Here is a 27006-nt window from a genome sequence, read left to right on the forward strand (position 1 = left end):
AGCCACTTCCAGGGATGGACACTGATGGCTGCAAGTAGAACACTGTCCGAAAATACAGGACTTGTGGAGCAAAATCGCTGCGGGGCGAGGAAAGCAGCAACACGGATGCTCAGCTGCTGCTTGGTGACGAGAGCACAGAGGTTGCAGCACCACTTTGTCTCGGCCCTTTGGATGTCAAACGACCCACTGCCGCGCTCTGGTCGGTTCAACCCCCCAAGCTCAGAGGGCCGCGACGTGCTTTGAGGGCTGTGGATGGCATTCCCAGCCCGCTCCCGGCACCGCTGGACTGCAGCAAAGCTGCTTCCGTAATGGAAGTCCGAGTGCAGCAAGTCCTCCCCCAGGATGAGGCACCTCTGCTAAGGAAAAGCAAAGAGCAAGTAACTGCTCACCCCAGTAACACCTTTGCAATGATTTTGTTCCCTCATGTCCCCCCATTTGACGCACACGCCTCTGCCAGGCAAAGAGCGGTGAGGAGCAGTCTGCCACACAGCGTCCTCCGAGCTGGAAAGACCAGGGCTGGGTTTTGTAGCCGTCTGTAGTAAAGGGAAAGCAAAGCCCTTTCTGCTGGGCTGTGCGCTGATAAATGGCACCAAAACGCAGCAGAGGTGCAGCGGCAGCTCGATAAACACGCTTGGTCTGACAATTCACACCGCCACTCGTTCGCCACGTGCCCGCACGCCTGTGGTTTGGCACTGCAAGTCCTCTTACAGAGCTCCAGGACCTCTCACGTCTTAGAAGTGTTTGTTTTTGTTTTTGTTTTTTTTTCATTTTGGAAATGAAACAGCAAAGATTTAGGAAAGTTCCACCAATACATAAAGTTTTCAGGGAACAAACAACGTTCGCCGTCTTGGTGAAGAGGTGATCGGTGCTGGTAACAGCAGCTGTAAGAATTCTGGAGCCTAATCAAGGGATCCAAAACAAGACAGGCTCTGAAGAATTTAATTCCAAGACTGTTGTTTAGCATAAAAATAGCTTCACCCCCCCCACCCCCCGCAAATGTTTTAAACCATGAGTTTTTAAAACCTATTTTAAATAAACATATACAAGGAATAATTTTTCTCCTGCAGATCATGCAGCGCACTCCTGCAACGATTACGCAATGCTGTTTTCTGGTTTTGCTTTTATCAACACTCAGCTTCAACAATAAGGAAATTCTAGCAACGTTACGATTATAATTAAGGCAACTTTAATGGGATTTTGTGGCCTGTGACTGGCATCCCAAGCACAGCATCGGACAGAAAGGGGAACGTACAAGGGACAAATCTCCAGGACACCTTCAGAATTAGTAACCATTTGGGTAATTATAAAGCTCCATTGTTATAAAGAACCAGGAAACAAAACTAATTTATAAATCAGTTTATTTACAGATTTTGTTCTCTTAAAGTACATTTCAGTTACCAAATATATTTACACTGGTGTACACAGGGACCACCCTGGTTATTTTACAGTTCTTAATTACAAAAAAACAAAACCCCTCCACATCCTTGGGTCTGTCTACTGTGCAAAGCTGCTCTGGATGTGAACGTTAGCTGAAACTGGCCCAAAAACCAAGTTACCAGGTTATTTACACATACACAGTAAACGGGTTTCTTTTCAGCATCTCCACAAGACAGTACACAGGGAGACGGAGCCTCCCAAAAGGCGGCTTTGCAAATGTATATCAAAAGGCTCTGCAAAGTCAAGGAAAAAACTAGTAAATGCAGGTTAATTACAGTATTCCTCTTTCATCTGTATATAATTTTGCATTTAACGTTTAAATTACAAATAAGTTCAATAGTTTGCTTTTCTCCACTTTAGTTGATTTGTAAACACTTCAGATGCACTAAATACCTTATAAGATTCAACTGTTTCTCTGCTGAAAAGTACTTTATTTTCCTAATATTCTTAAGGTAGCAAAGGGATATGAAAGTCGGAACTGCACGCAGTTCCCCGCAGAATAGTCACTTAAAAGGTCTCTATCACTGTGCTACTGAAGATCTTCTGCAGGTACACACTTATTCAAGTATTGCAAAAAAAGCTAAGGCCACTTTTTCAAGAAAGGAAAGTGAACAAGACGGGATTTTTCAACCCCTCATTCCACCTTGTGAGCAACAAGCCTTTTCTGAAAGGCAGAAGTACTGATATTCCACAGCTCGGCTCAGGGAGCATCCTGCTGTGAGAGAGGTACTCGCGCTCCTTGTCCTCACAAGGGGCTTTCCCACCTGGCACCGAGATCCTTCCGAAGAGGGAACCGCATCTCCCCAGCGAGGACAGCCACTGCTCCAAACAGCTTATGGGTCTCAGAAAAATGTCTCGGCCTTGAATCTTCTCATGTGGTTGCACCAAGATAACAAGGACCCAGAAATATCATCTTGTTCTTATAATGGGGAGGGCGGGGAGAGGAGAGAAATAGAGAATCCAGCCTCTGTCTGTGAGACTCCAGGCTTCCCCATACCTCCTCGTTAGCAGACAGACCATTGCTTCATCGTGGTAATCATCAGTCCACAAGTACTCAACACACTCGAGGTTTTGAATACACACTCAACTCAAAGCAACTCAACACGCTTGAGGTATTGAGAAGGTAATTCACGTCCGTTCAAGTCTTTTTAGGGTTGCGCCTAGCAAGGATTGCTACTAAAAATAAACGGTGATTTTGCAAAGGAATAAAGCCATTACTTAGACACAGCTTCCTTCTGCCCAAACAGCTGTAAAAATAGTTACTACTTCTGTTGAGGGTACTAAACTAGTGCTATCCAAGCCAGCAAGACAAGAGGCATCCGATCTCCAACACACAATCTCCAATGGTCGCCAGTACCTTGGCAGGCCAACCGCACCACCTTCTCCCTGCCGGTGGACAGGGCAGAAGAGCCATGCCAGCCCCACAGAACAGCTGGGAAGCCTTGGGGATTCAGGGCAACCTTCTCCTCAATGCCGCCACGGTCTCTACAGAACAGCAAATCAACTTTGTTTCTCTGATACTCCAGCTACAAACCCACGCTGCAGGTTTCTGCCTTCTTTCCGTAATTGCTACCTATAAAAATAACAATCCTTGCTATTGAAAAAGATACACCCGGGAAAGGGAATCTGAGGCGGTGACCCAACCAGTGACACCATGCTGGTTAAATGTAGCAGCTTTAGTTTGCTTCTATCTTAAGCATCCAAGAGTTTCCTGGTTCAGCATCACGACATTTTACGTGGACAAGTGAATCACTTCAGGGAAAAAAAGCTGAACAATGCTCCACCAAGACCATCTGACTTCCAGCCAGCCAGAAGGGCCATTACTGCAGGACAGACACACACACATGCCCACTGGAGGTGTTGCTATACACCATGACCTCCTCCTCATTCTTCCACTCATTAAGCTCCCATGAATATGGCTCACCATTAACTCACAAGTGAGGCGCTGGCAATACTATATCTGAGAATCTAAATGGACCTCTGACAAATCCAACATTTCCCAGTGCTGTCCCTGAAGAATTACCAGCTGTGTGTCATTGTGCAAAATGCAAATATTCCCATGATAGCTTTCAAAGAAAAAAAAAAAGAGGTGGCAAAGAGAAAACAAAATGGAGCAGTAGCAGCAGAGATATGCATAGCAGGAAGGCTAAGAACCAAGCAGATATGAACAAAATGGTAGAGATCTCCCTGCCACACCTGAGGGGAGGGCTTCAAAGTGTCTTTCTGCACTCCAGTGTGTCTGGAGAATCTGACTGTCCTCTGGGTCTTGTCCCAGGTTAGCAAGCAGGGACATCCACTATTAAGGCATCAACGTTCGACCCCAGATTGTGTTCCTCCAAAACAACCACAAGAACGGGAGGGACAGGTTAGGAACGAGCACTCAGCAGAAGAACACTGCAGTTGAACCCAGCACCAAATCAACCACGTAACAGCTGCCCACGGTCTAGAAGTTCTGGGAAAGGAAGGAAACAGATGGAGCAGGAAGTTTCACATCATATTTCAGCTTAGGCCCCTCAACTCTCCATCGCCGCCGAATCAGGGGCGGTGAAGCTCCATTCCTAGTCCTGCCTTTGCATCCCACCCTTGGTCACTGAGGTTTGGTTCTTCTTACCTTCCTCCCCCCCCTCTATCTGCTTCAAGAAGCTGGAGGTTTTGTGCGAAGAATGAGGGGCTCTGGAAGTTTCCAGAACAGATGCTTTCTCAAGTTCGGCTGTCTCAAAACATAAGACAGTGCAGCCAACTGCACAGGACACTCTCCTATAACCCACTTAATAAATTATCTGAAAATAAATAAAAAACCCACAAGCACAAAACATGCAGACAGTCAAGCACTGGACACCGCTTTCTTTGGTGAATACACTCTGTTCTCTAAATTGTTCAAGTAACAGCTTCTCCAACTTATTAGGTGACAGTAAGGGAGGAAGCTGAGGAACTGAAGGCCAAATTTTTGTGAGGAAATGTTTTCCACTCCTGCATGTCTCGTGCCTGAGAAAATCCTGAGTATCCATTATCTGGGAGCAGCTGGTGCTCCAGGAAGAGTAGTAGTGCTACATGGTAGGAGGAAAGTTGTCCACGGGCTCATCTTTCATGCTTGACATTAGGCGGCCTTTACCTTGCTCCACCTCGGGACTGAAGCAAGTTACATAGGAAAAGCAGCAAGAATTCTTTACTTGAATGCAGAAAGCAACATCATCTAATTTCCCTGGACTGGCTGGCACCATACTGGGTACCACATCACAGAAGAAAGATGAAAACCAACTTCACAGAGATGGGAATTAAATGGGCTCTGGAGCAGAAGAAACTGATGCACATTGTTAGGGCTGCAGGAGAAGAGGTGTTAAGATTATAACACTGTTCAGTACGCAAAAGTCTCCATTCATGACTAAAACCTGACCAAACTGTTTCTTCTCCAGATTACTCACATTTCTAAAGACAAGTCGAGTACTGACGGCCGACAGCCATTCCAGCAAAACAGCTAATGTCCCAACTTAACCCAACCCTTTCGGGGCACAAGCTGAACATGTCAAAGCCCCAGGCCAGGGCCCCAGACAGCTGCTGACAGTTATATGGCATAACTGCATTGGCACAAGAACAGTCTTGAGCACTCTGCAACACAGCCTCGAGTGAGGGATCAGCTTGTTCCAACAATAAATCTGGTGCGAGGTCTCTAGTGGCAGCGGATGCAAATTCAGGTTCCTCTAATCACATCCGAGCTGCCTTTAAACCCCAGGCATGGAAGTCCAGCAGCAGCGCTTGCGGGGTGGAGAGTACGTCAGGAGTCAGCAAGGCCTGTGACTCAGTGGTTACGCAGCTCTAAGTTTATTTTCAGCACTGTCAGACAAGGAGCAGTCTCCGCTGTTTCTCATTTATCTGGTTCAGTACATCAACAGTGTCTCTGATTAAGGCCTCGAAGATCCCGTCTGCCAACTGCATCTTTACGCACAGTTCATCCTCATCATAGTTCACCCACTGCGCTTCTTCCTCGTGAAGTTCCTGCACCTTTGAGGGTAGAAAAGGCAATACAAACATTACAATTCTGTTGCTCTACGATAATATCCCCTGCAAAGTTCCAGAAAGAGTCCAAAACAGCGCGCATCTGCCAACAACATATCTGTCTTTGTAAGAGATTACAGGAAACGCTTGGAATAACAAAATGAACACTGATCTATTTGAACCAGGCTATTTCACTCTATGAACGTTTTCTACTTTTCACCGTAGTATCCGTTTTAAAGGATTTCATACTCCTACAAGTTCTTCACTTGAAAGAACGCAGCTAATGGGATATTCTCAGCCAACAGCAGAAGCTCCATTAAAAATGTCCCTAATTGCATATTTGCAAGAAGCCGACTCCATGCAGCTTAAACCGGTAAGAAATCATGCAAAGGCCTTGAACGGGGGGAAGGAGAAAAAGAAAAGACTTTACTGCAGTTCAGTTCATTTGAAAAAGAATTAGAAAACCTAAAGTACATAACTAACTTTTCCAATTCTTCTGTACAGGCAGACAAAATACTGGCATGTGTTGTAGGATAGCATTAGAACTCATTTGCACAGAATATTCCATGTTTTGTTGGATTTGAGAGCACTATTACAAATGGAATTTTGTACCACTACAGTAAACAGTAACTCAATAAGTATTTGTTTCTTTCTATTCCTAAATTGTTGACAATCAAAACCCTGTTTTACTGCTCACTGGCAAATAGGTGTTTTAGTAACAGACAGAAGTATATAATTTCATTCAGCAAGACTTATCAAGAATCTCTTCAAACTGGACATCTCCAACTAAACTTATAAAAAATTTGTCTTAGGGGCCATTTCAGTACTACAGATACACCCTAACAAAGCTCAAACTTTTAAGAAAGACTGGGTGCAAACATCACTCATATTTAAAGTGACAAAGAAAACCTGCTGAAAGCTCCTTCTCTGCTCAGCTTCAGTAGAAAGCTCCTCTGACCGTAAATCCTACACTCCGAATTCAAAATACATTTATGCTGTCCACATAGACAAGTGCGTCAGACACCTAGACACTGCCAAACCAATGTTAAAACATACTGAAAATCCACTAATCCAGTGTCTGTATGTAACGGTGTCGTTATCTAAAGAGAATACAAGAGCTATAGTGCCAACCTGCTCTCTTCCTCCCTTTCGCCTGAGGCTAAACCGACCAGAAACTTGTCTGTTTTGAAGGTGACAGCTACTGTAGCATCATGATGATTCAATAACCCAAACACAGCATGAAGCCCAACAACAGGCTGCTATGGGAACTGCTTCAGGGTTTGCAGCCTTTCAAAAGGCCTCAGTTATACAAGGAGCTTCAGTCTGACAGCGCCTTTCTGCCCCTCTTAAGAGAGCCTGGGGAGAGGGGCAGGGATCTCATCCTGCAAACAGCTTTGGAAGAGTCACGCTATGTGCTTACAAATCTCTGTGCTACCACAGGGAGCACTCCACTTCAGCACAGCCCTGTCTCCCATAGGGCTGTGAAAGACGAGGTGTTAATGGTTTCACCATGCTTCTTACTAATAAGGAAGAAGCAACAACATTGGCAATCAAACTTTGAACCAGTGTTGTAGGTGAAAAAGAATTTAAATTGAATGCTAACAAATAGCAGGTAATTGGGTGTAAGTTTTAGTGGGGATGAATGTCTGAAACAGACTTCTGAACTCCCAAGCAGAAGCTTGGTGCTTGCAACAGGTATGTGCTGGTTGTAGATACTGATAAACCCTGGAGCAAACAATCATAGCATGTCCTAAATCCTCCCATCAATAAAGAGGCATAAGATAGAAGTACCAATGTGGAGACTGATGATGTGTTCTGTGTCTGCATCACAGACTATTTAGATGAGGAAAAGCAAGAAACAGGGGTCACAAAAAGAAGAAGTGGTGTCAAAAAGAAGGGTTCTCAAAAAGCATACGTGATCAGGGAAAGAAAAGAGGGGCCCCAAAAGGAGAAGGTGAAAATCCTGGCTGGAGGTAAGACCCTGGAAATGGGGGAAGACCCTGGAGATGAAGGAGGTGGGTGGAGACAAACCAGGGGACACCCATGGACCTTGAGCAATGATGTCCAAGATTGGTAACTGGGAGCAGCTGCACAAACCCAACCAACAGGACTTTCTGCCCAACCCTCCCAGGCCAGCAGCAACCTCCCTGCTGGGAAGGGAAGTCAAGACCTAGTGAATATAACACTGAGGGGAGAAAGTAAGCGAGTAAAATAATCAAGCAGGTGAAAAGCTTCGGTCTCGCTGGCTTTTAAACAAACCCCAATATCCAAATCCACACTAAGCTGCTGTTTATGGTGTCTCACCTGCAACAATGTGATGGGACAGTTCCTGTACTGTATTCCAGGTGGAAAGAGAGATAAATGGGATAAAGAATTGCAAGTAAACGGGAGAGGACAAGGTAACTTGATCCAGGCAGGGAAAGGCTGGATGTTAAATAGCAGTAGGAAAATAAATAAAGAAAAATAGTTCAGTGATTAATTTTCTCTTGCCTCTATCATTCCCCTCTTTCTCAGAAGCACAGTGCACAATTTCCTTTGGCATTAGGAGGACTTCCTCGAGCATACTTTTGGAAAACTAAGAGAATGTGCAATTTGCAGCTGCAGGCAAGTTTTGTTTATGGTGTATTCAGAACACATGTGGTAACTGCCATGCTGGCTTTGCAGCCCTAGGTGCAGACATCTGAGCCAAGGCAGTTGCCACTGCTTTGTCTGGGAAATGTCTGATCCATTTGTGGTATTATTACAAACTGCTTCGAAGCAATGGAGGCAGTTTGCTTGCATTTGACTTATATTTGGTGACTATCATGGCCTTCATGGAAGTGGGCTTTGCACTGTCTTCAGTACATGCGCAGCATTTAAGTTCTTGCACAGTCTCACGACAAAAGTAAAACTTCACATATTTGATATCAGGAAGTAAGTGCTCTATACCAGAGAGAAACCACATTTGGGCAAAGTCAGGAGAAAAAAAAAACAGTTTTAATGAAACTGAATTCCATGCTACAGGAAAAGCAAAGTAGTGACACAATGCAGAAGGCTGTGTAGTATGCCTTTTGGGTGCTTTGGGGTTTTTTTAAACACTCAAAGAAAGAAAAGGGCATGCACACAAATGAAAAATCAGGAGATGAGGTAGCATGACCCTGCTGGCTGTCTAATAAATGCCACAGTACCCAAAACACAACACTTAAAAGAATATAACCTGAAGGAAACTTTAGAAAGTAAATTAGTAAGTTTCTATTTCTAAAGGTTCCCATTCAAAAGCATGAATATCTGCAAAATAAACTACATTAACTAGAGTAACTAGATCATGTGGAGACTGAAAAGTACAAAAATCCAGAAATAAACCTCTGCCTTGGAAGAATGCCAGTAGGAAGAAGGCAGGCAGGTGCATTCTCACAGCTCTTCTCTCTCAGACTGCCTGGAAATCTTAAGACGCACGACTGAGCATACAAGCAGGCTTTGATTCTCTTCTTACTGTTGCACTCCCCTTGGGTTTAGATCTCGGGTGCCACAGAAGTGGGCTTTCCGATCAAGCCAGCTTGATAGGAACAGCTCTGCTTTGTTGCAGAGTTTCTGCATCGGGAGAAACATTCTAGGTGTTCAGCCAACAGGTCAGAAGATCAAGTACTTTTCAGCACTCTGTTGGCAGGCTTTTCAGGTGTGAAAGCTAAACACGTAAGGTTTGGCAGTATCATGTGAACTTTGCTTTCTCAAGCTCCAGATAAAAGGGAAGGCGGGGTGGCAGGGAAAGCAATGGCAGAGTTTGTTCTAGCCCCATGCAAATATATCAGCACAGGGCGTTTTGGCTGAAAACCCAAGTGGAAAAAAAAAAAGCAGTGGAAACAGTCTACTGTTTGCACCTGAATTTAAATAAGGGGATATGCGGGTTCTTGCTGTAATTTAAAGAGGTTTTGATGTACCAAAATGCAGCAACTCAGCCTATGTGTAGGTTTGAGATTCTCCACAAAGCACAGACAGCACACACATGATAAAGGTGGCAACACAAAGGGACATGAGAGGAAAGCAAACACCTAAACATTCCTTTAACTTGATTTTAAACAAAGTAGCTTTTCATAAACGTGGACCTCCCCATACTTGTTCACCGAAAGCCAAGATCTACTGTAAATGTTAATAACAGGAGCAACTATGCAGCAGATCAGAGAGATCTCTCAAGACATCCCAATACAAATGCTTTCTGAGGACAGAGATGCCTGATCAAAGTTAACAGTGTTGCAACAAAGGAGAAGAGGAAGATGGTTTTTTGTCACTGGCAGAAAACCATGGCTAACTACGTTGGTGTCAGCGTTGGGAAAGTGCAGACGAAAGTGCAAATGCAACTAAAGATGCAGTGACTGGGGGAAGTAGCAAAGATCAAGGCAGAGCAAGGAGGTGAAAGACTAGCCCTTCCTGTTCTCCCCTTAATTCTCAGCAGGTGTGATGGCTGACTGCAGTCACCCACAGGGCCCAGCACCACAGAGAGCACCAGTGCAGCACACGCTGCTGCTTCTGCTGTGCCCCTTCCCCACAAGGCTGAAGCTTTGGTGGAGACAAGAACCACTGGGAATTGGATTTGGGATGATAAAGCCAGGAGGACACATCCAGGGATACTCAGGGAGACAGTAAGCCAGGCAGAATAGCCTGGCACTTGCTTCTGTGCCTTCAGAAGAAATAAAAAGAAATTCAGCAAACAGCCATGGCTCCCAGTTTTAGAGCCACCCGACCATCCCAAGCAGACAATGCCACTATTGGACAGTCGTTACTAATATGCTGGAGAAGGCGGCATAACAGAATTCCCTTCCTCTGTATCAAAAACCTTCTCACCCTTAGTCATGCCTAGCTCCTGGGTCAGACAGTATCGGACACTCAGATGTGTTCAATTGTCTCAAAGTCACTAGAAATATACAGTTGTCTCCATAGAAAACTATCAAAGGATGTCTTCATTTTAAGGTCAGTTTTACTTGAAGGGGAAATGATGTAACTGGGAAAGACCTGTGCTCAAAGTTTAAATGCAAATAACAGAAGCCTAAGAAAGTTTACCTCTGCTTTAAAAAGATCATGTTTTATTTTAACAGCCTTTGTCTTTATAAGCAGCAAAAGAATGGGGAGAATCAATTGAGTCCTAACATGTACTCACATGACATCCCCTGCACACTGCAAGAGGTGTATATTGGCTAAATCTTCACAAAAACTTGAACAAAACATTTTAGAATCAGATTTCTAAAGCAGCTTCTAAAAAAGCACCTAAACCTACCAAAAAAGTCTTGATTTCTCTTTCAGGAAATTGCTGTGTTGTACTACTTGAATATACTTCAAACAACATGTGGAAAACTCCCAAACTGACCTCTCTGTTAGGGCTACACTGTGAGTTACTAGCGGATAGGCAGATCTTGCACAAACTTGTATATCCAGTCATGATCTTGGATTGGCCTTATCACAGAACTCATGACTTTAAGCCCAAGTTGGAGGCTGACTAGGAGACAGAGAAAGCTATCCAGATACTTCATGTTTTAGAGAGATTTTAATAAAACAAGGTAAGATAAATTGAACGCTATCTCCTTAGCTTTTCAGTTAGAAGTTTCTCTGCTAGTGTCTCACATTACAGTATAAATTTGTTAGCAATGCCACAGAGACTGCCTTATTCTTAAAGCGTGGCATGCTGCAACCTTCACAGAGTTATTCCCAGTCTTCAGCTAAAATTTTATTACCGTATTCTTGTGAGAACAAAATAAAATTAAACACATTATTTATTAAGCCAATCTTGTCAGAGCTCCATTAATCTTTGATGTCTGGGTTTGCATGTAAATTGCAGACTAGATTGTCTGAACGTCAAACTTAGTCCACCTAAAGCACTTCAGGTACCTTCCACTAGAATACTTTTTTCCAGTCAGGAATCCTTCTTTCCAGATATGGTTCAAAGAAATTAGGAAACTGGTACACAAGCATAATTGTTGTACTATTAGTTCTCTCGGGGATCTAAACATAAGACTTTTTTGTGCATGCTTTAACAGCTTCCATATCCCAGAATCAAGCGTACTAGTATATGCAGGTTCTATACATAGATATTCTATTTACATACAATTAAACCCCTGGGAAAAAGCCTGTGTTGGACACCTTCCACTGATGGGCAATTAAAAGACCACACGACCCATGACTCAAAGTTACTTATATGTGCACGTGTGTGGAATCAATTTCAGGTATAATTAAGTGAAGCACAGTGTTAATGACGACTCATATTCCCAAGCAGAACCTTCACTATCATTATAGCCAATAAAGATGTTAATCATCCTGCAATACAAGCCAACAAGTAACTTTCAAAAACTAGTACACAGCCAGACATGCTTTATCTTATGCAGTTTAACACTGACCTGCCTCTGCCCCAGTGGCAGCTGCATTCACTAGTTCACGACAAGGACTGCAGGAGCAGGAGCCCTGCTCGTTGCTTCACTTTGAGGAAACGCTTAGCTGTGGGTACCATCTGTCAGACTGGTTACCTTGTACTGGGGACTGTCACGTCCCAAACTGTCTCTTTGAAGTCTCTGCTGTTCTAATCCAACAAACCTTTCAGTTGAAACCGGTTAGCAACCTGGTCTATTAAGTTCTCAGTATCACTGTCTCCAGTTAAACAATATTACTTCAAAGTAAAAACATTTTAAACTAAAGTAAGAAGAAAATCATGTTCCCTTCCCAAAGAAAAGGTTTACCCTCCTTTCAGTCAAATACTTCAGTGCCTCCTTCTGTAAATTCATGCTTTAAACTTTTGGGAGTGGGCAAATCTATACTCCAGTCAAATCAGTAGGCATGAACAGAGAATTCACTCAAGTCACCTCACTTCACTGGCACGGGACTTCTGTTTTTGTCAACAGGCTGCTCTCTAAAATCAAACACCTTCTATCAAGACCTCATGCACACTCCGTAATCTTTAAACAGCATGATTGAATACTGAAAAATACAATCATATGTCACATTTCAGTCTGGCGGGCAGTATCTGACAGCATTGATTATTTTCATCCACTGACCAGTATATGATCCACTCGGTCTCGTTTCTTCCGCCCAAATTTCATCATCTTCTGCCAGTCTGTCTTGTGATTAGGCTCCTTCCTCAGGCTGAACAACTTCAGTACTTCAGCTGCAATGAAGCTCTACAGAACAGTAAAAGTAAGATTTACCACATTTGACCTAAGAAATGAAATGTATGCACAAAGTACCTAAAAATGTCACATTATAGAATGCATTAACAGCTTTCTGTTTAGCTAAGAGACATACAGTGTATACATGAAAGTTACGGTGAAAGTCCTTGAGGCAGCACTACACAGGCATAACAACTACCAAATCCAGAAGTGGGGGGAAAAAAAAAAAGACACCCACTGCTGTAACAATCTCAAGAACAGAAACTTTCAATTAAACAGTACAGCAAACAGGAGATGATGACAATTTATTTTATGGCAGAATATTAAAGAAAAGCAGGGTGGGAGTTTGGTGTCATTGTGCTGTGCCCCTGCTCCTCCCGGCCACAAGCTTTTGAAAGTCTTCTCAACTATCAGAGTAATCTAGATACTATTTCTGTCTTTTCTAGACAGCTAACATGCTGTATCTTCAGCAGATTAATCAAAATACAGTCACCCCCCTGCAATTTCAGAAGAAACAGTACAGGTGGAAGTCCTCATTTGTGTCCTGAGGAGCTGTACGGAAGGTTCTTTGTTGAGTGCTTTCAGGGAGACATTTTCCAAATGTCCAGCCCTGCAAGTTTAACCTAGGTCCAGTAAGACTCTAGATTTTCGGGGTTTTATCTTTTCTTGAGCACTACCACCAATAACAGGAGACCTCCCCTGGCTTGCCAAATACAACAATGCCCTCACCAGTCAAATTTTGGGTCCCTCCGGGCAACTCCCACTGTCCTCAGTGAGGCTGGCACAGGTGTGTCTGAGTAAAAAATCCAGCTCATCCCATTTGGCCCAACCCTACCACTGGATCCACGCCAATATACCCATAGAGTTCCACTGAAATCTGCTAAAGCAGCAGTCTGTCAGCGTACCAATTTTATAAGATCAAGGTCATCCTTGCAGTTCTGCAGAGAGCTGAGGTTTAAAAGCAACTAGTACCAGCCAAAAGGACAGGGAGGAAAATCTGTTGAATAAAAGGACCATTTTTTTCAGTTTTGTAATCTCATTTCTCTTCTCAGCTCATGTCTTGCTGGATACACCTGTTATGATCTTTTAACACTCGGGCAAGTATAGTACAATATTATTCATCTCACCTTCCCTGCCTGATAAAGATTTCTTCCTTCCTACCTTGATTTCAGCCAGATCATTTGGATCTTTTACTCGGCGAAAGTAAGCAGATGCGATCCTACATGGTTTCATCCAAATAGGCTGATTTAGATTAGGATCCTCAGCGAAGATTTCCCCAAAGATCTCTCTTGTTAAATCAAATACCACCTTAACAATGAAAAAAGTAAAAGTTAAGGCTTCTGTTGTTCATGGTAAACATTCAAAGGGCAAGAACAAAATGCCTGAAGACCGTACCTTTTTATAGACCTGCTTGTTTATCGTGTCTGTGTCCTGCTCTTTGAGGGTACTACTGAGATCTGTATGAAGGCTGAAACTTTGAAGATCATGACCCAGCTCTTTCAGTTTCCAGAGTTCCTCAGCTGCTGCATGCACCATACCTTCTACCTCCACCGCAGTATGAGGGACCGCCAAAGGCTCCTCACACGGCTTTGTTGGCACCTTCTGCGGTTCTACCTTGGGCAGCACTGCCGGTTCCTCAGCTTGCTTCTGCTGGACCTTACGGGAACTCAGGCCATAGTCTTCATCAAACCAGTCTTGATCATCTCCCAGCACACTAAGGAACTCCCGATTGAGCTCCAGCTCTGCCAGTCTCTTGGCAAGCTCTTCCTGACCACTGGCACCAAACACTGGACTCTCCTGTGAATTAATAGCCACAGAGTAAATACAAAAGCGGTGTCACACTATTGTCTAACTCAGCTTACATTTTTAAATGCTCTACTGATGTAACTGGCAATATATGCACAAATACTCAGAAAAATAATGAAGAGTCCACAGTAAAATTAGAAATGTTTTGATTCAAATACCTGGGTTTTCTATCACTCCTGATGAATGCTTTAGAGGGATCCTACAGAGCTTAAAAGACTCTGCGTCCTGCCCACTGTCTGTCCTAAATGTTAACTGTTTATGAAAAGCTGAGTGGTTTAAACACTAATAATGTGACATACAACTTTTCACTTCACTTCCCAGCAGTCTCAGATCTAAATCAACAGCCTAAAAGCTTTTAGCAGGTGATGGCTGTTTTAGTGACTGAGCGGTGCTCACACTGGTGCAATGGGCTGAAGCTTTCTGTGCTGGTAATATATTGAGATCAATGGCAAAGCAGACAGTTTTACTGGGATCTTCAGCAGAAAGGCCAAGTCCTGTATCTGTATCATTAATGGTCGTTCTGAGGAAGTTTGAACTGCCACTACTCATGATATATTAGTTCAGTGGGTAGAGAAACGTGACACCTTAATGACCTCCACAGCAACTAATTATGTTTGAAGATGATTATTTTGTATCAAGAATAGACTGAGGTAAGTTTAGAATCTATTGTATTTTGCCATTTTTAGAATAAAAACTAGGGTTAAGGATTAAATACAAATTGAACATGTAAGCAGAATGCAACCTAAATGAATTATTTTTCATTTTCATGTGCCAAAATGTGTCTTTCAGCCTGTAGGGCTAACAAAATGAGCTGTGAACTGGGATACACAAGAACACACATGTAAGACATACATACAGGCAATCTCCACATCACCAAACAGAACTTGGGGGAAAACAAACTGGTGCCACACTGCATTCCTCTGATTCAATCACCACCAGTCAAAGGAACAATCGACTCTCAAAATCAGTGCAAGATGTCTGTTACTCACTGGTCTGGGACACATGTCTGGAGAGGAAAGTTCTTCTCTTTCATCTTCCAAATCAGAACTCAGAAAAAAGTTATTCAGTCCATCAGGAATCTGCTTTTCTACCTGGTGGGATGGGGTACCGGATTCCTCCTTCACATCACAGAGCTCCTGGTTGCTGAGCTGGATTTTCTCATTCCTTACTTTCTTTATTTGCTGTAACTGATTGACCGTGTCTTTCACAAAATCTCTAAGTAGACTGTCTGTCAGCAAACTGACCTTTTCCAGTTGGTCTTTTGACTTTTCTTCCTCTCTAAGTGGTAGTCTAAGCTGGGCTTCTAATTGATTCTTTTCTTTTGTCAGCAAATCCAGAAGTGGAGTTGCAGGCTTCTCCACAACTCCAGGAGAGAGATCATCTAACTTTTCAGCACATTCTTCCCCCAGTGTCTTTTGCCTCTCCAGTCTCTCAGAAAGGAAGTCCGAGATGTCATCGAACTGAACAGCAGAAACCTCATCCACACCACCAGAAATAAGATGAGAAAGGCTGGCCTCTCTTACAGCACGCTTCAGATAATCCACCACTGACTGTTCTTGGGCAAGTGGTTCAGTAGCTACAGAAACCTCCTTTATGCTGTTTGCTTTAGAAGGTGACTCCTCATCTACCCTTTCTTCAGCTGAGGCTTCTGAAACAGCTGAGTCTGCAGGAGCTTTATCCTGGGAATAGTTCTCTGTTGCATCTCTGCTCTGGCTTTCATCCTCTTTGCCAGGTTTGGAACTTCCTCTATCTTTCTGCTCAGCTTTGTGTTGCTTCTCCAGTCTATCATCGAAGAATGAATCTTCATCCTTATTTGTGTCTAAGCAGCTATCAATACTTTCTGTAATGTGAGAGATTTTTTGAGGAGGAGCAAAAATACCATGCTTTTCTTTGCAATCAAAATATTTAATACCGTCATAAGTTCCATTATTGTTCCCTTCAGGTTTATCCAACTCCACACCAGCCCAAAACCCTTTGGCAAACTTGGTCAGACCTTTGAATCGCAATGTTCCAGGTTGGACTTTACTCACAAGTACTCTATCACCAATGTTGAAATTTGGCAAACTATCTGTTTCTTCCATGATCGAAACAGAGGCCCAGAGCGGTGATTCGGTAGGGGCCTGTTCTTGCTCCACATCTCTGCGTTCAGTATTTTTTATAAGTTCTGTTGGGGACTTCAGTTCCAATAACCTCTCTGAATGCATGCTGCCAGAGAGAGAGAGAGACTTGTCACTGAGGTATTCACTGATTTCACCATCACTGCCAAGGCTGGTGGATCTGCTTCTGCTGGTCTGTGTGTGCTGTGACCGCGCTGTCAGTGACTGAGCGTCCCTATTAGGAGAGAGAAGAGATGCTTCAAAATCATCTTTGTAACACTCCCCAGGAAGTGTTTCTTCAACTGATGCTCGTTTTCTGGAAGAGGATCCTTCAAAGTCTTCAAGGTATGACAGCTCCTTTTGACTAAAGAGTTGTTCTGAATGCAGGCAACCTTTTTCCTCTGCTGATTTGCTCAGTTGGCAAGAAGACTCTTCTACACTTGGGCCAGTTACAGCATCTTTATCTGCCAGTCTCTCTTCTAAGATTTCTTCCGTATCATGAAGACTTTCCACAGACAAACCAAAGAGTTCTTTCTGAGAGTGTTTGTTTTCGGAATGGAGAACTTTCTTTGGAAGGATGTCCAGTGAGCTCTCCTGTTCTTTGTCTAATGTCAACAAGACATCAGAACTCTCCAAAGGCTTAACATGAGAACTGTCAATATCATATTCCTCAGACTTTATGTATTCCAAGTCTTCCTGTATCTCAGATTTATGACTGAAGGCAGCCTCATCACTGGATACTTTCACCACACTGTTCACTGACCCAGAGGATATCTTCTCAAAAATGTCTTTCACATCTTTGAGAAGAGATGATGAGGATACATTATCTAAGGGATCACCAGCTCCTGCTCTGAAACTCCTTGGTGACACTGAGACAAAGGAAGATGTTCCAGAAAGTTCTTCTGCGTGAACATCTGTGACAGCCACCTTCTTGGTGTGCACAGACACAGATCTCTCAGTTCTTGATGACACAGCATCTTGAAAGAAAAAAAAGTGAATTACAGCAGATCGTATAGCCTGCATTGTTTTACTGAAAACTGCAACCATAGGCAACAAAATTAACATCCAGGTTTCTACGCTAAAAGAAGATACAAACGGGTGTCTTGGAAACATGTATTTCTAGCTGTCCTATGAACGTGAGCAACATGCTTTCAGTTCCAGGGTTCTAACACTTTCTTTCCAATTCTGTTCCTTGTACCAGTATTTTGTAATGCCATACAATACTGAGCCCAAGGGTAAAGGCTCAGTTATTTGTTTGCAAGCCACAAATACAACCAAGATTAGAATGGTAGATAATGATCCACAGCAAAACATTAAGTAGTATATATAAAAAACTCCTTATTCCTAAATTCTTCATTATTTTTGATTTCCTTACTTTCCTCAAGTGATAAAGGAACAAAAATCAGGAAAAAGGTTGTCACGTAATTATGGTTTCACACAAATCTCAGCAAGAATAAAACTAAATATTGAATACACAGGAAACAGCAAAAGCAGAAGCCTACCAAATAAAAATAGTAAAAAATATAGCTTGAATATTATGACTTTATGAAGCCTGCGTGCTCTCTCAAAATCTCTTCTTGAATCAAGAATTAAAAGATTAAGGCATACCAAAAATATAACTGAAATATTTGGTTACAATCACAAGGAAGTTTAAACAAGTCAGTCTTCAAGATCTTCATCTGTAGTACAGATTCTTCCAGTTACATACCTGCATGCTCTGAAATGGATTCCAAAGATGCTCTGGATCGCTCTGATTCAGCCAGTGATTTCCAGTTTTTAGCTGTCTCAGGCCTAAATTTGAAAAAATCAGATTGCATGAATCATGGTTACAGAGTGTGTTGTTTTGTTTTTTTTAAAACAGATAAAAATGGAAACACAAGCATCTATAATTATAATACCACACTAATGATAACATAAAGAGTTTGCTTTGTCAACATACTGGGACCTTAGAAAATAGGAATGGGTACAGAGAGTAGAGTTTGGCAAGCCCTGGAAAGTCATTTTTTAAAAGACTAATCAAACTTTAGCCTTTTTTGCATCCAAAAAGAGAGAAAAAGAAAATAACTTTTTTTTAATTACTTGAATGCACTAAAATTGCACCATCTGCTGGAGAAAATTAAACACTTAAAAATACAGTAGGAAGTGCATAAATCCATTGAATCTCTACCTTTTGAAACCTAAGATCTAAACCAGATTTAAGTTGCAAAAATGAATGGTTTGCCTCATACAGTGCAGCAGGCATGATGGGTGACCAAAATGGGAGAAAATTCCTTCGGGTCAAGACAACCATTTGGCACAGTTCCTGCACAAGTGAAAATTATTTTTATTGGTAAGAATTACCAAGTTCAGAAAGAACTGGAAAATAAGACCCGAAAGGCTGGGCAGGACAGGAGTGAGATGCATATGATTACAGGGGCAGTACACCCTGGGTTTGATGAGTCCAGCTAATAGCTCAACAGGATACTGCCACTGTCCAGCACTTCAAGGAAGAGCAGGTACCAGCTTTCCTTGCACTCATGGTTTCTGCTAAAACAGCATTCACCACAGTTTCAGAATAATCTCAAAAAGAAGAAGAAAGCCCAGTTACCTATGGAGCGGTGGCGCCTTGATCTTGGGTTTTTCAGCAGCAGCTGAAGATGGAGTTTTAATCTGAGGTTTGGCTGTGGGTGATGCCTCCAGATCTTGGCTCAGTTCTGCTTCAGTCTTCTTGATAAACTCATCATACGACTGCACATGGAAAACAGTTATGGCTGTTAGTCTACTAAACCATAATTACAGTTCAGCAATCAAAACCTATTAAATGAAAAAAGGATACACAGTTTGTCTGTAAAACAATCTATTTAATTTCCTAAAGCTCTACAGTTGTGAATCCTAGAAGTTTTAATACTTTACTTTCAAAACCAAATTACATGAGCACCACTCGTTAATCCAAGCTAGGATATTAACGTGTATAAACGTACATAAGCCCCATGAACACTGCTAGTAACCCATTAAAGATATAGATTTTAAAAGGGAATGGCATTTTTGCCTCAAGGCTCTGGTTCATTATTGAAAACAGTTAAATAGCCAGAACACAGTCACACTTCTATCGCAATAGTGCATCTTTCACAGCCATCGATACAATATTCTGCCAACAACATCCATACTATAACGATTTATCCAAGGCTAATAATCTTTTACTTTGCCCTTCTTCCTACTGCTCCTAACCTCCAGTTGTTTGATCAAGCTGGCTTCCTGGGCCTTCAGTCTCTCCTTTTGTCTCTTTTTCTGTTCCTTTTTCAGCTGGTAAACCACAGACTTCCTTTTCCGTAGTTCATCCTTCAGGGCCCTGATCCGTCCTTCAATGTCACTTTGATCAGATGTGGTTTCTGAAAAAGCTTAGTTTTAGTCTTTGTAAGCTTGCACCTCACAAAATGGTTCTACGCAAAGCAATAAACAGTCATTCAGTAAAAGCAAAATATGGTCCGAACAAAATATCAAAGAATTTAATGCCAACATGTTAATCTTATAACAAGACTCTGACAGTGGGATCTCAGACCCCTAACGGTACTATATAACATAGGAAAGTGTTGCAGCTTATTTAATTTAGAAGAGAAAGGCTCTGATACATTGTAACAACATACTCTGTAACAATAAAACTTGTTACCAAACTTGTTCACATCAACTGTCCATGTTTATGCTGTCACCTCATTACTTATGTCAGCTGTTGCAGAAAATAATTTTTTCTGACATATTTAAAAATATGACCACTCAAAGATGCATACCAAAAATATAAGTGAAATATTTGTTTACAATCACAATATACAGTTTCAAGCTATAGGGTACACTTCACTTAGGAGAATTCCACTTGGATTCCAAAAAAGTTTAGGTTTCTGGCCCATTTAGATTTTCCGCCACCTAGATGAAATACATCTATGAAATGAAGAGCTGACTGGTCAACAGTTGGAAGGAAAGTCAATTTGAACGACGCAGAGATTTTCACTGTTATCAGGCCTCGGATGACAATTTATTCAGGGTGAACGGGGGCAGCGTTGAGCTTAGACACGTGGTGGACTACTCAATAACAGCTTATACAAAGCTACCTGGCATATCTTTGCTCCAAGTTCGATTTCACAGATCCTCCTATGATGCCATTATGAACTGTAGCTATTTTCCACCTGAACAATTTTTTCTTAATCATTATCCTTAGTAATTTTAATAAGATCTCTTCCATTCCTCTCCATTCCCACCCAGAACTCCCCGCGACCTAGTCTTCTAGTCCTTCTGATGATGTTCTACCTCTTTTCCCTTGGGACACTGTCCCCAGATACTGAGATCCATTCCCTGCATGATAACCCCATTCTACCAGTAACTCTCCTACTGTCATTATTCCTGCTGTAACAACCCGTCAGTCTCTCAGACCTCCCAGACTTTATAGAGACTGCCTCAGTGTCTCATTACTTATTCTTTTCCGCCCACCTGATTATGTCCACTTGTTTCTTGCTTTAAATGTACACCAACACAGTGTAAAACAAGATCCTCATCCCAGACGGGTGCTACCACAATTAAGTATCAACAACTCTTCAAAATATTTATCTGACATAGCCTTACTGGAGCTCCTCCCTGCAGCTGGTGTCCCGCTTCCTCTTCTATAGCAGCAGCTGCCGCACCTAAGGGAAGGATCTTGGCTGGTTGCTTTTCTAACGCTCAATATTACCTATAATGTTTTATGGACCAAAAGGCTTGGATGCTCATAAACATCAATGGCTTTACTGAACATCCTAGAAAGTAAGTCACCAGTATTATTTGGTCAGCTAGCAGGAACAGCTGAAGATTTTGCTAATCAGTCTCATTTCTCAAGACAACAAACCACCAGAATGAAGGATTTCATCATCAACACCAGCCAGTAAATACAATCAAATTACTGTATCCTTTTTCCACTAACAACTGCTGTTAACCATTTAGAGAATTAAAAAAACCCCCAAAAAACAGGACAAAAAGACTGGAATCACACTTGCTAATCAGGAGTACTTTATGATGCCACTGTAATTAACAACTCCTCCCGAACAGTAAGTGACTACTGTTTAATTATAGCTCTTCTTGATCAACTCGTAAAGGGAAAGATCTGCACATGCTTTCATCTTTGACAATCCTGTCTACACATGCATCAGACTGTCACAGCAATGATTTCATTACTACTCAGCAGCTTAGAAGATTTGTCTCTTTACAATGGAATGATTTATTGTGAAACCAGCACCATCCTGATCGGCTTCCCACCTCTTACACCTTTCTTCAGCATTTGAAATCAAAGACTGCAAATAATTTATTTTACAAAAGTTTATTTTCATGATCACGGTTGCCTGCTCTACTTTTCATAATGGCTTCCTTACGTGGTTACTCAGTCAGAACTTGAAAATAACTTTATCAAGTTGCTGAATGCTTCACTGTGTTGCAAACTGCTCTCCAGATAGATTACTCAGTGCAAATACCTAGGTGTTATGTATCCATTCCTCCAGAAAAAAAACAGCTGCCTCAAAATTACTGTGTTTCTATTGCAGTTACATACATTTACCAAAAAAAACCCCACATCAACATAAAAGTTTATTAATCTTGCTACATCAAGCACCACAAAGACTGGATATGTACGCACGCCAGTAAGTTATCCTTCCATCAAACAACAGCCAGTACACACAACAGAACCACCTAATTCTTTTTCCACTAAAGACTTACTGATCATTTAAGGAATTAAAAATGCAAGCAGGAAAATTATATACCATCATAAAATACTTATTAACAAAAGAGATGGCAACTGCACTGTGGAATGCAAGACATTTTAGAGACTAAAAGCACAGGAAGGTTCAAAACAGACTTCACAGTTTAACAGAGCCGATGATGGTGACCCACTGAATGGTGGCTCAGGAAGTCCTGGAATCCACATGACTAACAGGCTGCGAGAGCACACCAGGGAAAGGGCCACTCTGTACTCACTTCTAATATTCTGTCCCTCAGCATTTACTGGTAGCCAGCTTGGACACTACATAAAAGAGTATAAAGAGTCCATATAGTAGATCTTGCATTTTATAGCTCAAAATGCAAGCTAGGCCCTATTTTACTGGACTCAGTTCAAAGCCTCTTCCAAAAATAAAAACATATGTCCTGAAGCATCCATTCATTCTGCACATGTCAGTGCAGGTCCAACAGGCTCATTCATGCTGCCATGATAACAGAGCTATACTGCTTCTGCACCCAGTCTGTGTTCAGGGGGACAATCATGTTTGTCTGCTGCTGAACCATATTTTGCTTTCTTACAACATGAGGAGTGGAGCAGTGTCACCTGTTGAAAGTACAGCTAACCTTGGTATTTTTAAATTCTAGGACTACCTTAACTATTGACTTCTTCATACCTGTTTGCAGAAACCTGCACTGTTTTCTAAAAAAAGAGATAATATATAGACCTTCTTACATTAGGACCTTCTTAAACTGAAGTAATCAAATTACATCATGGGAATATACTCCCACAGAACCCCAAACCCTGGCATTTTCCAGGAAATTCTCTCTGCCTCCCCACATATATGTCTGCATTTCAAGTTTACTTGTTAAAAGCAAAAGCTTTGAAAAGGGAATTTAAATGCAAGCAGACACTACACTTACCTGACTGTGTCATAGACAAAGATTCATCAGACCAGTTGTGAGATATCTGATGAGACTTCACAGGTGAACGTAGCTGTCCTCCAGTTCTATGGCTGCCTTTGCTGGAATCTTGCTTTGATACAGATATGCTGCTTTTGGGAGGAGACTATGGGAGAAGAAAAGGACAAATAAGTAATTGCTTGTAAAGCTCAGTGTCAAAGTAGGAGGCAATTGTCATCACAAGTTAGTTACAAGGAAAGAACAGTATGACTAGAGAACATCTCATAACCAGCTATCTTAAAAAGAATTTAATCTTAAGTTTGCTAGACAATAAAACAAAAATACCAAGAGCAGCAATAACTGACTGTTTACTTTGAGCTTAGATTTCAGTACACCTGCTTAGACAACTCTGTTAGTACCTAAGTGAACTGACATGGTTCTGACTCACAGGTGTTCAATACAGTTTATGAAATCTTACTTGGTAACAACCACGGCAATAAGAACCCATACTAAATATATCTGTGAAACCAAAAGGACCATTTCATGTAAGAGGTGCAAGATGCCATTTCTAAATCAGCAAAACAACAGAGCACTATTTCGCTGCAGCCAGGCAAAAAATTCTAACAGCAAATATTCTTCCAAAATGCTCTTACTGCTGCAACATTATACGCACCTAGAACATAACCTCTGGCACTTATTAGACATTTTACCTCACTACCTTCTCAGAAAACTTTCCAAGAAAGTATTTGTAATAAGTCTAGATGGGCAGTTCTATTATCTCTCAGACACTGCATTTTCTGTTTCACTGAGCACAGGGCAAAGTTATCAGGATGAAACTTATCAAAATTATCAACCAACTGTAGTAACAGTTGGAACAGAACAGTAAGGCAGAACTAGCAGCAAGCAGACATAATCTGAAACGCAAAGGACTGTGCATGATGTTACAGCTCTGCTTCTTCATCCCATAACAATACTTTGGGATACATTACTTGAGTAAAGCAAAGCGGAAAAACAGAGCATAGTTTCCATGGCCTCAAAGAATTTATACAATGGTAACAAGCTAGCCTACAGCTAATTCACACTGGTAAACTGGGTCAGCGTTCCACCACTTAATACCACATACCTATGTGACGTACACAAAGCATGTTGCAAGACTACCCACAAGTTAAAAAATATCTAAACTGTGCTGAAACAACCTTTCCTCAAGACTTCAAAGAACATATCTGATCACAGTGTTTATTCACAGTAATGTAAAATGGTATTGCAAACACAGAGAATAATTTAATCTCTGCTTTGACAGCTGAGCTATACTTACTACTTCTCTGATAGCCTTTTACAAGTGTAAGAATATATATATAGCATGAAAAGCTCACTCACAAGTTTGCCAGGTGAGGTAGAGGACTTGAACTCTTCAGAATAAACCATTTCTTCATTGGTTGTACTCTGATCTGGGCTTTCTGGCTGTCCATGGCCCATAGTCTCTGATGGGACAGACTCAGCAGCTAGGCTGCCAAGATCTTCTGGGATAGAGCTTTCACTGTTCAGATGAGAGCAAGGCGGCACTGGAGACTCTTCTTCACTAGCCGTTTCTGAGATCGAATAATGAGAGAAAAAAAACAAAGCGCCTAAGAACTTGCAGTGACTTATATCCCTTCAGAGATACTGCTGCCTCCATATAAAGTAGTAACTGCTACCAATACATGTCAAATTGATGTGTTATTTCACTCACCTACACATCAAGGGTGGAATATTTAGCAAGAACAAGCATGTTTACCAGAGAACTATGATTTAAGACTGCCAAACATTCTTAGTGATCACTGAATGTCTAAAAGAGGTTTTCAGGATATTCTAACATTTTCTAGACAACGCACTCCAAAAAGATTGTTAGGGAAACCTGTCCTTCCAGTTGACCATACACCAGCAAGAGTCACTATTAGTCTGAAGAAGTCATGAAGGAGCATATAATCTGCAAGCCAGATCTTGAATTTAGAATTGATTGCTTCCTTTACAGTAGTTGCAGAAAACATTTTAATGTTATGATTTCATCATGAGTCTCTCAACTGGCAACAAGTAAAACAATAAGTTGGGTTTTCAATATTCCTGTTTACTAAATTCCGCAGGAGTCACAGCATTACTGAGGCAGCCATGGAGAACTATTCAATATTTGAGCAAAGGCTGGGGAGAGGAACAACTTCTGAAGCAGGGCTGTGCTCCAATGCTTACTGGTAGATACAATTAATAGCAACCAAGTGTATTTTCTCCTCTGTTGATGAGAATTCAGCATTCATGCTGAATTTTTGTTCATTGGAACTTACTGACTCATACACTTATCATCTTTAAAATGTCTTACAATGCCTAAAATCCACATGACTGTTTTCAGTAACAAGTGTAATAGGGCATAATTCTGAATTCCCTTTGCACATTCGAAGGACATGCTGCCTGCTTTCAGCAAAGTGGAGAAAAAAGGAAAATTGATTATTTCTAGAACAAGGGGAAAGCAGCCCCTGATAAGAGTCATCCTCACCAACAGTAATAAGGCTAACAGGATAGACACTTTGAGCACTACAAGGGAAAATGACTTAAATAGATCAAGTTCAGAAGATGATCAGCAAAAGATCATGCAATATTTTTGTTTTTAAAGTCAGAAATATAGTTTAAATTGTATGTAGAAAAGTCTGATGGGCCTATGCTGCACTGCTCACTTGAGAAGATATACAGCAAAGGAGGAATACACATTTAACTAAGGGGTAAAACAGGGCTAAAAGAACAAGACAACAGAAGGCAGTAGAGAGCATAGAAATTGAGATTCCAGGAGTGTCCACAGAACAACCACCACTAAGACATCAAAAATGGAATAAAGTGCAAACCTAAGCAATCGCTGTGTCAAATATGCTTTACTCTTGTCATTTGCACCACTTCCCCCCTCTTCTATTACCTTTGGGCTCAGTTCTCTGATCCCCCAGGTCTTTTTTAGCTATTTTGGTTTTGAGCAGCTCTTTGTCCCAGGCAGCTAGAGCCTGCTTTTCTATCCGCCGTATTTCTGCTTCCTCCGCATCCAGGCGGCGTTTCCACTCCAACAATTCTTCAGCGTGTTGTCGACGCTGCATCAGCTTCTGTTCTCGCTTAGTTAGGAACCTGACAGACAAAGCAGAAGACAATGAGAAAACAGCCAACCACACTCAAAGGTCCCGATACCCAGATGCTCTACTGCCACAGTTCCCAGAATTATAGCTGTTCCAATTGTTTTCTAGGATAATATCCCCACTAACTACTAACTCCTAGACTTCTAATGTGCTGCTGAAAAAACCTGCAAGTACACAAGAGTTCTTTTCTTTGCAGTAAGTAAACTCTACAACATACTGTAAACATGCTGCTTACATTTTAAAGATCTTCAAAATCACTAAAAGTGCTACTAACTATTCGCTAAAATTAACAGGTCAAGTTCCCAATTTCAGGACAATGAAAGTACCTGTGGTATTAAACTGGAACCCTCAAGAAAGCAGTGACTGAAAAAAGAATCCTTCCTTTTGCTAATCCCAGTGACAGAAAAATTGTAACCCCAGTTGCCCCACAGTTGTTTTCAACTACAGAATTGTAAGAGAAGGTGATTCTGTATTAATAATTCTCCTGAATTACAGGAGCTTTTATCCTTCTTCCTTTAAGCATCATCACTATGGATCACCACACTTAGAATGCTAATTGTGAGCTGACAGCATCAAGAGAATAAGGATACAGGACTGCATTTTCCCAGCTACTAATATATCTGACTGCTAGTTTAAGAGTAGATAAAAAGTAAAGCTCATGCTGAAAATTAGCAGATATTTTCTTTCTGACAAAGATTTCTTAGGTGATCTGTGAAACCTCAGAAATGAGGAAATTCTTACAGAACTTTGTAGGTATCAATAGGTTTGTGTGCATATACTAGTTCTGTCTGCCCACTC

General features: G+C 41.6%; 1 protein-coding gene across 13 annotated transcripts in view; it reads right to left on the reverse strand.

Annotated features, from left to right (window-relative positions):
• Positions 1-27006, reverse strand: part of CEP350 (centrosomal protein 350) — an 83541-nt gene that overhangs the window by 1741 nt on the left and 54794 nt on the right. For 11 of the 13 annotated variants that reach the window (XM_074832954.1, XM_074832953.1, XM_074832957.1 and 8 more), the window contains 11 exons: positions 26001-26200; positions 24443-24654; positions 23087-23231; positions 19664-19824; positions 19044-19183; positions 18165-18247; positions 15350-17433; positions 13950-14351; positions 13716-13862; positions 12444-12566; positions 1342-5436 (listed from right to left, as the gene is read on the reverse strand). In XM_074832954.1, the coding sequence (XP_074689055.1) occupies positions 5272-5436; positions 12444-12566; positions 13716-13862; positions 13950-14351; positions 15350-17433; positions 18165-18247; positions 19044-19183; positions 19664-19824; positions 23087-23231; positions 24443-24654; positions 26001-26200 (3862 nt within the window). In that variant the 3' untranslated portion in view covers positions 1342-5271. Of the gene's footprint in view, positions 1-1341; positions 5437-12443; positions 12567-13715; positions 13863-13949; positions 14352-15349; positions 17434-18164; positions 18248-19043; positions 19184-19663; positions 19825-23086; positions 23232-24442; positions 24655-26000; positions 26201-27006 lie in introns of those variants that run through there. The other 2 variants (XR_012624181.1, XM_074832962.1) reach the window with 1 other exon arrangement.

The sequence above is a fragment of the Strix aluco genome, chromosome 8, assembly GCF_031877795.1.
Source record: "Strix aluco isolate bStrAlu1 chromosome 8, bStrAlu1.hap1, whole genome shotgun sequence".
NCBI classification, from domain to species: domain Eukaryota; kingdom Metazoa; phylum Chordata; class Aves; order Strigiformes; family Strigidae; genus Strix; species Strix aluco.